This window comes from Melanotaenia boesemani, chromosome 1 (genome assembly GCF_017639745.1).
Source record: "Melanotaenia boesemani isolate fMelBoe1 chromosome 1, fMelBoe1.pri, whole genome shotgun sequence".
NCBI classification, from domain to species: domain Eukaryota; kingdom Metazoa; phylum Chordata; class Actinopteri; order Atheriniformes; family Melanotaeniidae; genus Melanotaenia; species Melanotaenia boesemani.
The window spans coordinates 2,543,934-2,556,616 of NC_055682.1; the positions used below are offsets into that span (position 1 = coordinate 2,543,934).

At 44.2% G+C, this 12,683-nt stretch overlaps 1 protein-coding gene across 1 annotated transcript; it reads left to right on the forward strand.

Moving 5' to 3' along the window:
• Positions 1 to 1,649: 1,649 nt before the first annotated feature.
• On the forward strand, positions 1,650 to 4,534 carry LOC121641484 (G2/mitotic-specific cyclin-B2-like). The gene is made up of 5 exons (XM_041987639.1): positions 1,650 to 1,729; positions 3,639 to 3,909; positions 4,016 to 4,156; positions 4,235 to 4,345; positions 4,417 to 4,534. The coding sequence occupies exons 1-5, from the start codon at positions 1,650 to 1,652 to the stop codon at positions 4,525 to 4,527; spliced, it is 714 nt and encodes a 237-aa protein (XP_041843573.1). The 3' UTR covers positions 4,528 to 4,534.
• Positions 4,535 to 12,683: the final 8,149 nt, after the last annotated feature.

Genomic DNA, 12,683 nt, shown 5'->3' on the forward strand with positions numbered 1-12,683 from the left:
GACTAAGAATTCAAATATGCAACTAATACAATTCAAAATTCTGCATAGAACTCATTATACAGGACAAAGGATGTTCAGGATGGGTCTGTCACAATCAAACATCTGCACACACTGCAATGAAAACACACCAGATAACTACCTCCATGCCTTGTGGTCCTGCACACCTGTCCGCAGGTTCTGGCTTCAGGTATGTGTGGACATGTCAACATGGTTTAAATGTAATATTCCTACAATCCCCGCACTATGTCTACTAGGTGACCGGCGTGACATTAATATGACAATTAACTCTGCTCACATGATACGCACAGCATTATGCATCGCAAAGAAAACTATCCTTGTGAACCGGGTGGGGGTTCTGGGCTCTGGTGCCTGGGGGTGGTCCTCCTCCCTCCGGGGTGGTGGGGTCCGTATGGGCTGAGTGGGATTCAGGGGACTATAGGGGAAGGTACTGGGGTGTGAGACAGGGATGCTTGTATGTTGTGTGTGTGTGTCTATCCTTTGGATGATGTTTGTGTGGATGTGGGGGTATGTTTGTGTGTGTGCCTATGCATGTGTTAGGATGAGTGGGGGTGGTGTGCCATGGGTCTGCCGCTGTCCCCATCCTCTCAGTCTCCGTTAGGCATGTGGGGGGGTGGGTACCTTCTGGGGTCGGTGACGGCTCACTGGCTGTGGTCCCTGAATGACCCAGTCGTGGGGGGCCACCTCTCCTGGCCTGTCTTGCCCTTGGGGGACCTCCTGGGGAGCGGGGGTGCCTAATGCCACTGAGAGGCTCAACAACCAGAGAGAAGTTTGCTTCCCTCTGGACGTACATCCCCGGACCCCTCTTACTTCCCGCTCTCTCTGTCTCACACACACACACACACACGTAGGGAATTGGGAGGCGTGGAGCCATGTGGGGTGGAGCGGAGGGGGTTATTCAGTGATCTCCTTGGATGCACCCCGTGGTGACTCGCCTCTCAGTTTTACTTGCACCAAGACACAAAAACACAAGAAACACAACACACAAACAACACCTGGGGGGCATGGCATGTGGTGCATGTCGGGCGGGGCCACTTAGATGGCCCGGCTCCCGGCTCATTGCGGTCACTGCCCCTCAATTTTAATTGTACACAACAAACACTACCTAAACAGTCAGGAGCGGGGAGGGAGAGTGTATTGGGGACCTCTCACACCCCTGTTCCCCCTGGGTGTGGCCGGGGGCGAGCGGGGGGAGGTGGTTGCCCCTGGGCCGGGTCCCGTGGTTGCTGCGCTGGTGGGCTGCTGGCTCTGTGGGTGCTGGGTCGAGGGGGGGTGCTTGGGGCTCGCTGTCCTCTGGTCCGCCTGGGGTGTCCCCCACGGGGCATGGTGGGTGGGTTATGTGTGACGTGACCGTGTGACGGTGAGTGCTTGTGGGTACGGCACAGGGGAGGGTGTGAATGTGGGGTTATATGGGGTGCATATTGGAGTAGGTGGGGGTTGGGTAGGTGGGTTGGGGGTCGATGGCGCCCTGGTTCCCGGGATGTGCAGCTGGAACATCGGGGTGTGTGCCGGCCTACACTGGGTGGCTGTCTGGGGGGGCCTGGTCCTCCTAGGCATGTTGCGGGCCCTCTGCCTTTGGGGAGTCGGGCGGCCGCCTCTGGGCTCCTGGGGCCCTGGGCCTATCGCTTGGGATGCCCTGGGTGGCTGGTCCCTGGTGGGGCCAGTGGCTGCTGATCTTGGCCCACTGGGACCTGTGCACCAAGACCGTGGGGTGCTCTTGCTGGGGCTCTTCTCAGCCACCCTTTGGGTGGGGCTGCAGTCGTCCTCGTGGTGGGGTAGCTTGGGTTGGTGCTCCGGGTCTGCTGCTGAGGGCCCGGGTCTCTGGGCTGCCCTGGTCTGCCTCTGACCTCCATAGAGGCGTGATCACATTTGCACAATCTTACTCACCACTCTTCATCACTGATCACTCCTCTTCCTCATCCTCTGCATGCTGACACAGTCACTGAGTTGTCCAGTGGGTTTTAATACTTAAAAGTATAAATAAAAGTTGTAGGAAATTTTCTGGTGTGTTCATGTACAGGTGTAACAGTTTGTTGTCTGGTGATGGTGGATTGAAGGGTCATTTCCTTCTGTCTGTGATCTTTTTGTCTCATTTCTTCTTTCCCTTTTGCTCTTTTTGCTATTTTCCATCTTTTTCTGTCCCCTCCGGTCAGGTTCAGCAAGATTACATAGATTCCATGATTCAAAGTAAATAAATAAATAAATTAATCAGATTATCAAGAGGAGCCTTACCCATAGGCCTCCCCTTGGCAGAGCAAATTTGTTCAGCACGATACAGCAACCAGATTATCATTTTGCTGCTATGATGCTGGACTGGACAAGTTAAAAAAAAAAAAAAAGAACTGTATAATTTTACAAATATTTGAAATACATTTTAAAATATACTTTTAAGTTTTTACGAAGTTTAAAGTATTTCAAAATAAAATTTGAAATATAATAATTATATAATTAATACTATGAGTATTTATGAACTCCCAGAGTTAAACATTTTATTTAAATACTCCAGTAACGGCTTATAACCTGCAGAGATTAATATTATTATTATTATTATTATTATTATTATTATTATTATTATTTTCCCCATATTTAAAATAATCTACTTTTGCTTTCTAACCCTGCCATTTATCTGCCAATCAGCAGCATCCTTTTCATGGCAGCATCCAATCAGATTCACCGGAGCGTTATTTAAATACCGCCTGTTTCTGTGCTTACTTGCTGTTTGCCAAATGCCCATTAGTTGCTGCTGAAGAAGTGTTTACTTGCTGCAGGCAGAAATTAAATTCTTTTTGGTACACCTGCGTCAGGATTCGTGTGCTGGATCACTGAGTGGAAGTTCGTGTTGTTGTGAGTAAACTGACTTCATGTCGTTTTTAGCTTCTGAGTTAGCTGACCAGCTAGCATTAGCACATAACCCCCATCCTGGCCTCCCTCCACTGGCTGCCAGTACACTACAGAGTTCATTTTAAGATTCTTTTATTTGTTTTTAAACCTTTAAATGGTCTGGCGCCTCCTTACCTCTCTGAGCTACTCCACCCCTACGCTCCTGCTCGGTGCCTCAGGTCAGCTGACCTGCTGCTCCTGGACGTACCGAGGTCCAAACGGAAGCTCAGGGGGGATCGAGCTTTTTCAGTCGCTGGTCCAAAACTGTGGAATGAGCACCCTCTCCACATTAGACAAGCTTCTTCATTGTCTATTTTTAAAACTCATCTTAAAACCCATTTTTATTCTCTGGCTTTCAGCCCAGTGTGAGACTGTTCCTGTATAGTGTGTGTGGTTTGTTTTATTTATTGGTTTTGTTTGTTTTTAATTTGTTTATTCTTTTAAAATTGCTTATTGTTTTAAAACTGTTTTAAAACAATGAACAATTATTTTATTATATTTTATGATATTATTTATTTTCTGGTTGATTTTTGTACTTTATGTGTTGTTTTGTCCATTTATGTACAGAACTTTGTTTCAGCTGTGGTTGTTTTAAAGGGCTTTATAAATAAAGTTGAGTTGAGCATTAGCCTAGCTTTAGTTGGTTTATATAAAACTGTGGTCAGGGACTTTTGGACTTATTCTGGAATTCTGGACCGTTTTCTCCAGGTAAGATCTGTCTGAACATCTTCTCTCCTGAGATGGTCTGCGTACGAACCTCTGCTGCTGCTGCAGGTCCAGCCGGTCTCTCGCAGGAAGCTGCAGCTTGTCGGCGTGACGGCCATGTTGGTGGCCTGTAAGTACGAGGAGATGTACGCTCCAGAGGTCGGGGACTTTGCCTACATCACAGACAACGCCTTCACCAGGTCTCAGATTCTGGAGATGGAGCAGCTGATGCTGAGGGCCCTCAACTTCCAGCTGGGACGCCCGCTGCCGCTGCACTTCCTCAGACGAGCCTCCAAGGTGGCAAACAAGAGTTTGTTGTTGCAGAGTCGACTCAGACGTGAAGAAACTGAAGGTGTGAGAATGTAGGAAGCAGCCGGGTTGTGCAGAGCTGACTGTGGGATGTTTGTGTCAGTCTGACGTAGAGAAACACACTCTGGCCAAGTATCTGATGGAGCTGACCCTCCTGGACTACGACATGGTGCACTACCGGCCCTCTGAGATCGCCGCCGCCTCCCTGTGTCTCTCCCAGCTGCTGCTCGACGGGCTGCCGTGGGTGAGTTTTTACTTCCTGTTTGCTTCTCTGCCGCTTCAGGCAGGTTGAAACTGGAACTGATCTCCTCCTCTTCCTCAGTCGCCCACACAGCAGCACTTCTCGACTTACGACGAGGCCCACCTGAAGCCCATCATGCAGCACATCGCCAAGAACGTGGTGCAGGTGAACGAGGGGAAGACGAAGTTTCAGGTGAGTCTGCAGACGAATGAAAACTCCTGATGCTCCGCCGCAGAGTGAACTCTAAACTCCGTCCTCTGCAGGCTGTGAGGAACAAGTACTCGAGTAGCAAGCTGATGAAGATCAGCCTCATCCCTCAGCTGAAGTCGCCCATCATCAGCAACATGGCGGCCGCTTTTCTCAAGGATCCCTGAGTCCAACATTTTTGATGTTTTTACAGTTTGGACATTTCCCCACCGCTTTAGTTTGGGGGGAGGTGACATCTGCTGCAGTGCGTTCAGGCTCCCGCCGGCTCTGTTGGCTGATGCGAGTCCAGGCGGAAGTTGGAATCCACTGGTCCGCTGACTGGTGGGTGCGTTGGCACCAGGATAGTCTGCTAGACTCAGAAAAAGGTTTTTTTTGCTGGATTCGGGTAATCGCTGTAACAAAGCACCTTCTCGCTGAGATAATGCAAAATGTGGATTTTTAACTCTTTATTAGACACTTATTGAAATACTTGGAAATTTTAAATTTCAACCAATGACAAGTGAGTTATTGTGATATCGGAGGCTATTTTAAGACTAACATTGTCATCTTTTTCTGAAATAAGTTTTCGAGTAGTAAGTGGTCAGTCCTAGTAGTTGTTTTATGCTGAATCTCAGTGAAGTATCTGGGACGCAGCCTGACCTCTGTATTTTTCCGCCGTGTGCGTAATAGAATTGATAAAATTAATGCTTTTGAGCTACCAGCTCTCTACCAGCTTTGAGCTACGTGGTTATCTGAGAAGACTAATTAGCAGTGATGTGCGGATTGACCCTAAAATATGGATTCCTCCCGTACCAACCTTATTTATATTCTTGATCTGATTCTCAAACTAAATCTACTTATATTAATAATTATCATTAACATGAACACAGTGGAAAATAAACTATCAGGATAGGTAGGAACTACTTCTCCTGCCTGCTGTTGTCATGAGTGATATGAGGCACAACGTATGGACCGTTCTCAGTGACATCAGACTGTTCGTTTCGCCGCCATGTTGGGTGGCAAAAAGCTAGCTGGGCCCCGCCCCCGCTATAGTGACCATTAACTGCTTCTCATCAGGGATGGTGCCAGCGGGCTGAACACTTTCCAAACCAGTTCAGCACTAATGTGGGCAGAGTGCGATATTTTGAAAAAAACATCTGCTTGTTGCTGAAAATCCGTATGATTCCTGATTCCTGGTTAAAAAAACTCCAAAGGGCCCAGAGGGCAGCAGAGGAAAGCCCCAGCCCGAGCCCCCCATGGTCACTGTGCACAGGCCCTGGCGGACCAAGATTGGCAGCCACCGACCCTGCCGAGCACCGGCCACCCAGACCGGTGCAGGGCAAAGGGCCCAGAGGGCCCACACCACGTACCCCCCCAGACAACCACCCGGCACGGACCAGCACCCACCCCAATGTTCCAGCCGCACACCCTGGGAACCAGGGCACCACTCCCCTTCCCTCCCCTTACCATCCACCCTACACTTAGCTGTGGCTCCTTTGATCTCGGGTTAGTCGTCGCGTGATGATTTTGGTTTTTGTGCTTGATGATTTTCATTAGACGCCTTTCTGTTGGAAATTTTGCGGCTTCCAAGAACAAACCTTTCAGCCAGCGAGAGTATGATGTGGGGTCCTCGGGTCCACGGCTTTGTGAATCGCCAGGAGGTTATAGCAGCAGATACGCTGAGATCCAAAGATGAATTTTGGTGCATTTATTACAAACAAACAGCACAGAGCTAATGCAGCGCAGCAAGGAGGGATGAATGGAAAAATGAACACCAGCAAAATAAACAGATAAATAAAAACGATGAATGAATGAATATTAGTCAATAAAATTATGGCTACTACCCAACCCTGACTCTTAACTGTGTCACAGGACAGTGCACACCTTTACACACACTTTCAGTGCACACTCCTACTGCCACGTGAACCACCGCTTCCGCAGCACGTGCACACACAAGCAGGGCCGGGAGACATTCACTCACTCAGGCCACCCCCACTCATACACTGCACACATATGCTCACACCTCTGTGTGCACAACCACAAATCCATGCACCCACACATGGGTAAGTAATCATCAAAAGCCCATTATTCTATTTCAAACCGAATTTATATTTAACAGCCATGAACACAAAACTAAAAGCCACCAATTTTTCCCACCCCCACTCATGCAAAGGTTCAGCACAACAGCACAGCAGGATATATATATATATAATATTTGTTTGTGATCATCCCAGTACACCTTTTAAGTTCTTTAAATATACAATTTAATGATCAAATGAGACAAGTCAATGCCACGTAACCTCATACAAAGTTTAGTGAGATTTTAAACAATGAAACAAAAAAATAATTTCCACACAGTCACACATATTTTTGATTTAGAAGGTTAACAGGTGACATATTTCAGGTACGGAAATAAACAAGCAACTGGTAATATTGACAATAAAGTGCTTTGTATGTAAAATAAAATACATATAGCTTAACTAAACTTGGATCTCTAGTTCAGGAGGTCAAGAAGATGTTGCATTTCAGCTTTATAAATAAACATGCCACAAATAAAACAGAAAATAAAATGCTGAAATCTGTATTTTCAATTAAATAGATGCAGCTTTACCAAACTTACATATATATAAATTGTGTATGTGGACAGACTGTTATAGCTAAGCAGCCAAGCATTAAAATATCCACCTGTCAGTTTAATAGGCCTACAACACAAATAATAAACTAATTATTTTATTTTATCCAGGTTATACCAGGAAACGCCAAACATGAGCTAGTGTATAGAAACGGTAGCATATCCATGTGTAGTTGTGTGTTTCGGCTGGTTTAATAATAAAACAACAAACCGGTGCAACATTTCTGTACACGTTTCTGTAAATTTTTGGTTCAAACGGCGGAATCACGGCGTCAAAAACACTCAATACTGGAGGTCACCACTAGGGGGAGTACACAGCATTTGGACTGAAATAGTGAAAAGTTCAATCTACCGGTCACATTGTATTTCTGGGTCATCAACCCCCAAAACACTTCCTGTTTGTTGCCAACTGTTACGGCACGAGTGTTTATCACTGTGCAACGGGGAGGAAAAGTTATACAGATGCTGGTAGTTGTGGGAAAGATCTGAGAGATGGTCTTCAAAACTATCCGCCATTGTGTTTACCTCGGACCTGCCGTGTTCATGCTCTTGTTCTCATGAGTCTCTAGTGTTCAAGTCAATACTGCAACTCGTGCATGCAACGCGTTACCTTGCATCAACGAGAGCGGCCCACGTGCCAAACGAACGTTGCAGCCATGATACGTACACAGTATTTCCCAGCCAGGCCCATTTATATTGGACGCAGAGGACGGACACACAGATGGACGGGCAGTTTTGTCTGTCTTCTGCATCGGTTACGAGTGTAATTTGGTCCGTTTTCAGGGAGCTTAGCTAACCGTTGCTTGATGCAGAAAACAGAGCAATACCACCGGAAACCACGGGGGCAGTACTGAGCAGAGTAGCTGACATGCGACCAGCAAAAGAACCAAACCAGCGAAGAAGAGGATCAGGAAGGGAACAAAAAAGCAGACGAAGAATGAAGACAAGGACAAAAGCTGTAGAAAATTGAAGAAAGACGCAAGTGTTTAGGGCATGCTGGGTGGTTGGAAACAACTTTCTAGCAACGCATTCCTGCTGCTAAGCTGTCTGCAACCAAGGCTGTGGGAGTGAACACAGCACTGCCCTCTGGTGGAGGAACCGATTAAACAACCATGGCAACGTTGCCTTCTGTCTGTGATCTTTTTGTCTCATTTCTTCTTTCCCTTTTGCTCTTTTTGCCATTTTCCATCTTTTTCTGTCCCCTCCGGTCAGGTCCAGCAAGATTACATAGATTCTGTGATTCAAAGTAAATAAATAAATAAATAAATCAGATTATCAAGAGGAGCCTTACCCATAGGCCTCCCCTTGGCAGAGCAAATTTGTTCAGCACGATACAGCAACCAGATTATCATTTTGCTGCTGTGATGCTGGACAGGACAAGTAAAAAAAAAACAAAAAAAAAACAACCATGGCAACGTAAAACACGCATGGACGGCGCCGTATGACAACATTTGAAACGGACGCCGCTGTTTCGTACGTAAAGGAGCATAAACAGCCTTTACTGTAAAAGATTTTCTGTTGTACTCTGAAAACTCTGCTAATAACTCACTGGAACTTTTTTTTACTTTGCAAGCTAATTTACAACAAAACAAGAAAGAAAAATCATAGCTTAAATTTGGGCCAATCAGTTACAGTTTTAATAGTTTTTTTGTTTAAAGAATGTTTAATGGAGCAAATATATTGACTAAGTTCATCTTGGAACACCAAGGGTTTTCTACCAGCAAATTTACGTTTATGTACATGGAATTTCGCCATAATGATAATAAGATTAATTACGAATCTTTTAGAATTATCAAACTTTTTGTCATTCTCTAGAAGATCAAACAACACATTCCTCCAGTATAATTTGAAGTTGGAATTAATGTTAAAACAAATGGACAGTGGTTTCTGGGTAGCTAACACAAAAACTACAGTTTATCTCAGCGTCTTTCTTAAATCTAGACTTTATATCATTTTTAGCTGGGTAAAATCTGTGAATAGTTTGACTATTGATTGCATGAGGCCGATTTTAAAATATTTAAAAATTTTAAAATATTAATAGCCAGTAGTTCACAATTACTTCCATATAAAGAAAGACCCGAGGCCTTGGAGGAACATTTCACTACATCAGTAGCTATGGGGATTTGCTTTTCATCCTGTAAAAATAGTGTCGTATCATCTGCCAACTGAGCGATGATTACTTCTCTTCCCAACAAAGAGAAACCTTTAAAGTTACTTGTTTTAATGTGGCTTGACAAAAGTTGAGCTGCTAGTAAAGAGAGATCGGGTCAGGCTGGGCAGCCTTGTCTGATTCTCCTTTGAATAGAAAATCTTGGTGATGTAAACTTTGGGAGTTTGATGCAACTGTTGCCAAACTTATATAAAGTTTTTATTGCATTAGAGAAATAATCCTCCGGATGAGCTGGTGAATGTGGCCGGGGAGAGGGAAGTCTGGGTTTCCCTGCGTAGGCAGCTACCCCCACGACCCGACTCCGGATAAGCGGCAGAAAATGGATGGATGGATGGATGGATGTATGATGGATGGATGGATGGATGGATGGATGGATGGATGGATGGATGAATGGATGGATGGATGGTTGGATGTATGATGGATGGATGGATGGATGGATGGATGGATGGATGGATTGATGGATGGATGGATGGATGTATGATGGATGGATGGATGGATGGATGGTTGGATGTATGATGGATGGATGGATGGATGGATGGATGGATTGATGGATGGATGGATGGATGGATGTATGATGGATGGATGGATGGATGGATGGATGGATGGATGTATGATGGATGGATGGATGGATGGATGGATGGATGGATGGATGGATGGATGATGGATGGATGGATGGATGGATGGATGGATTGATGGATGGATGGATGGATGGATGGATGGATGTATGATGGATGGATGGATGGATGGATGGATGGATGGATGGATGGATGTATGATGGATGGATGGATGGATGGATGGATGGTTGGATGTATGATGGATGGATGGATGGATGGATGGATGGATGGATGGATGGATGGATGGATGGGTGGATGGATGGATGGATGGATGGATGGATGGATGGATGGATGGATGGATGGATGGTTGGATGTATGATGGATGGATGGATGGATGGATGGATGGATGGATGGATGGATGGATAGACAGACAAACAGACAGATAGATAGATGGATAGATAGATAGATAGATGGATAGATAGATGGATAGATGGATAGATGGATAGATGGATGGATAGATAGATAGATGGATAGATGGATAGATAGATAGATTTGGTGTAGACTTCTGACCACAGAGACTTGTTTTATTATTCCAGATAAAATCAAACTGACGAAGGTGTCGATGACCCTTTGTCAGGACAGATGTGGAGGACACCGGATGTTCAGAGGGAAGTAGAGAGCAAAAAGGACGGAGTAGATGGAGAAAAGAGACGGGACATGAGGGAGGGTTTGTGTGAGACATGATTAGCTTCCATTTTAAATAGATGTTGTGCTTCATTTTGGTCTCTGGAGATATGTGGGGCATTTTGGATGGTGGACTTCGGTAGTCTAAAACCATGGCTACGACCCTGATCTTGTGTGATTGGTTGGGAGAACTCTGAGTCGTATTAAGTATTAAGCAGGCGTATTAAGTACCAAAATCTGGTTCCTGACGGTGCTCACGGTTTGAGCTAATTGTGTAGAATTATCAGACGTCTCTAAATGATTTAATAAAGATTTTATCAGAGATATCACCTGAGTCAGGTAAAACTGATTCTCCTCTCTGGTATCCTCCTGTTTTATGAGAACTACTTGTTTTAGATTTCTGCCACATTTTTCTAGTTTACTGTTTTAATTTAAATTTTTATTAAGTCTGAAGGTGAAAAACAGAAGTCTTCCTCCAGGAAGTCCTTCATAAGTCTGTGTTTGTTTGAGTTGGTTTATTAGTTTAAAATTTTTGTTACTTGAATATCTTTTAATCATTTTAATTATATTGTAAAAGTTGCAGATTCATATATATATATATATATATATTATTATTTTTTTTATTTTACCTATTAAAATGAATGAAAGACAGACTATGAATGACATCAGTCTGCAGGTTTGTGGACAGAGGCATGAGGATGAGGTCAGCTGTGATGACGTCATCAGCGGTGGACGTGGGAACCAGGTGAAGCTGCAGCTCTGAGCGACGTTCAGCTGCAGAATGAGTGTATTTACAGGCTGTGAACGCAGCTCGGCTGAGAGCTGACGGGCTGCATGTGCTGCAGTCTGAGGGGAGCATTGTGCTCTGCAGACCAGCCCTGACATCATCTCCCCCCAACCGGACCACCAGCACCGAGGCCTGTACATCACCCCAACACTCGCACCGAAGGAGCTCTGGGAACTTTAACTGAGTTGATGTACGGAGCCACATTCCTGCCAAGAAGTCACCGTTTCTTTTTTAAAACAGTAAAAAAAATGAACAGGGATTATTCTCCAAAGTATTTGTTCTGTGGAAAAATGAATAAATACAAACTGATGTCTGTTTTCTCAAAATCTGACTTTGTTTTGTTGCAGATTTTAGTTTTAGATGATCTACAGAAGTTTTCCAGGCATTTCTATCCCGTCCAGGAGGTTTACAATCCAGCCACTAAATGTAGTTTTATTCAGAGACTCTATCTGGTAAATCCACAATGATCCATGATAATAACATTATTTATCACATTTCATCATAAAAACATCACCATCACTACCATGTTGCTAAGAGACCTCTATTTAGACCTGGACATGATGATGAAGCCACTTCCTGTCAGACTTTCCACCAATCAGAGAGCTTAGATTGACGGTAACGTCCAATCAGGAGCAGCCAAAGATCAACCAGTGAGCAGAAAGTTCTATGTGTGTGTGAAAAGAAGAAAAATAATGCTCCTCTATGGCTGGAATAAAGCCAAGAAGACGTTTCTGATGCACGGTGGCGCCACAAAGCAGCTGAGCTGGAGTTGGTTTAGTGAGGATAGCAGGTAAATAGTAGCAGGAATAACTGGAAATGAGGAAAAAGTGGAAACATGGAAATAGTTTCTGTTGTGTGTTTGTTTCAATAACAATATTTTTTCTCCTGTAAGCCAAGACTTGAGAGAACGATGAGATGAGAAAAGGTTTGGTCACTGTTGGTCTGTGTGTTATTTCTACAAAGTTCTGTTAGTAATAAATTCTGCTTTCTTCTTCTGGTCGACCTTTATGCTGCTAAATCTATTCATACATTCATTTTACATCATTTACCTCCCAGTCTGACAGCTTGGGAAGTGCAAAACTATATTACATAAAGTGAAACGATTTTACATGTTTGTGATACAAATTTACACCACAGAAACCATGTTTATATTTACTAAACAAAAGTACACAAAACAATTTTACCACTAAACAACTTTACATTTTAGAAAAAAAAACAACAAAAATATTTAAACTAATAATATCAGTTTACCTTTTTAAGTTGAATTACTGAAATAAATTAAGTTTTGTGCATATTCTAATTTTATTTTAGTTACACTTGTGAGTGTGTGTGTGTATTTATAGAAGTTGAAATAATGAGTGTTTGCATTTTCAAATCCAAAGATATGAAACGAATAATAACAATAATACTCTGGTTAATCCTCTATGTGTGTGCAGTCTGTTTAATCCGGATTTATTCCGGATTTGGCGCCTCAGGAGTTAACTGGGTTGATTCCTGTCTCCGCCGCACGGTGGGAG

Bases quoted from the DNA above. Each gene is read 5' to 3' on its own strand.
- LOC121641484 (XM_041987639.1), top strand. From the start codon at position 1,650: ATGCCCTGGGTGGCTGGTCCCTGGTGGGGCCAGTGGCTGCTGATCTTG. The intron at 4,157-4,234 runs GTGAGTTTTTAC...CCTCTTCCTCAG, and splicing joins TGCTCGACGGGCTGCCGTGG to TCGCCCACACAGCAGCACTT. The intron at 4,346-4,416 runs GTGAGTCTGCAG...CGTCCTCTGCAG, and splicing joins AGGGGAAGACGAAGTTTCAG to GCTGTGAGGAACAAGTACTC.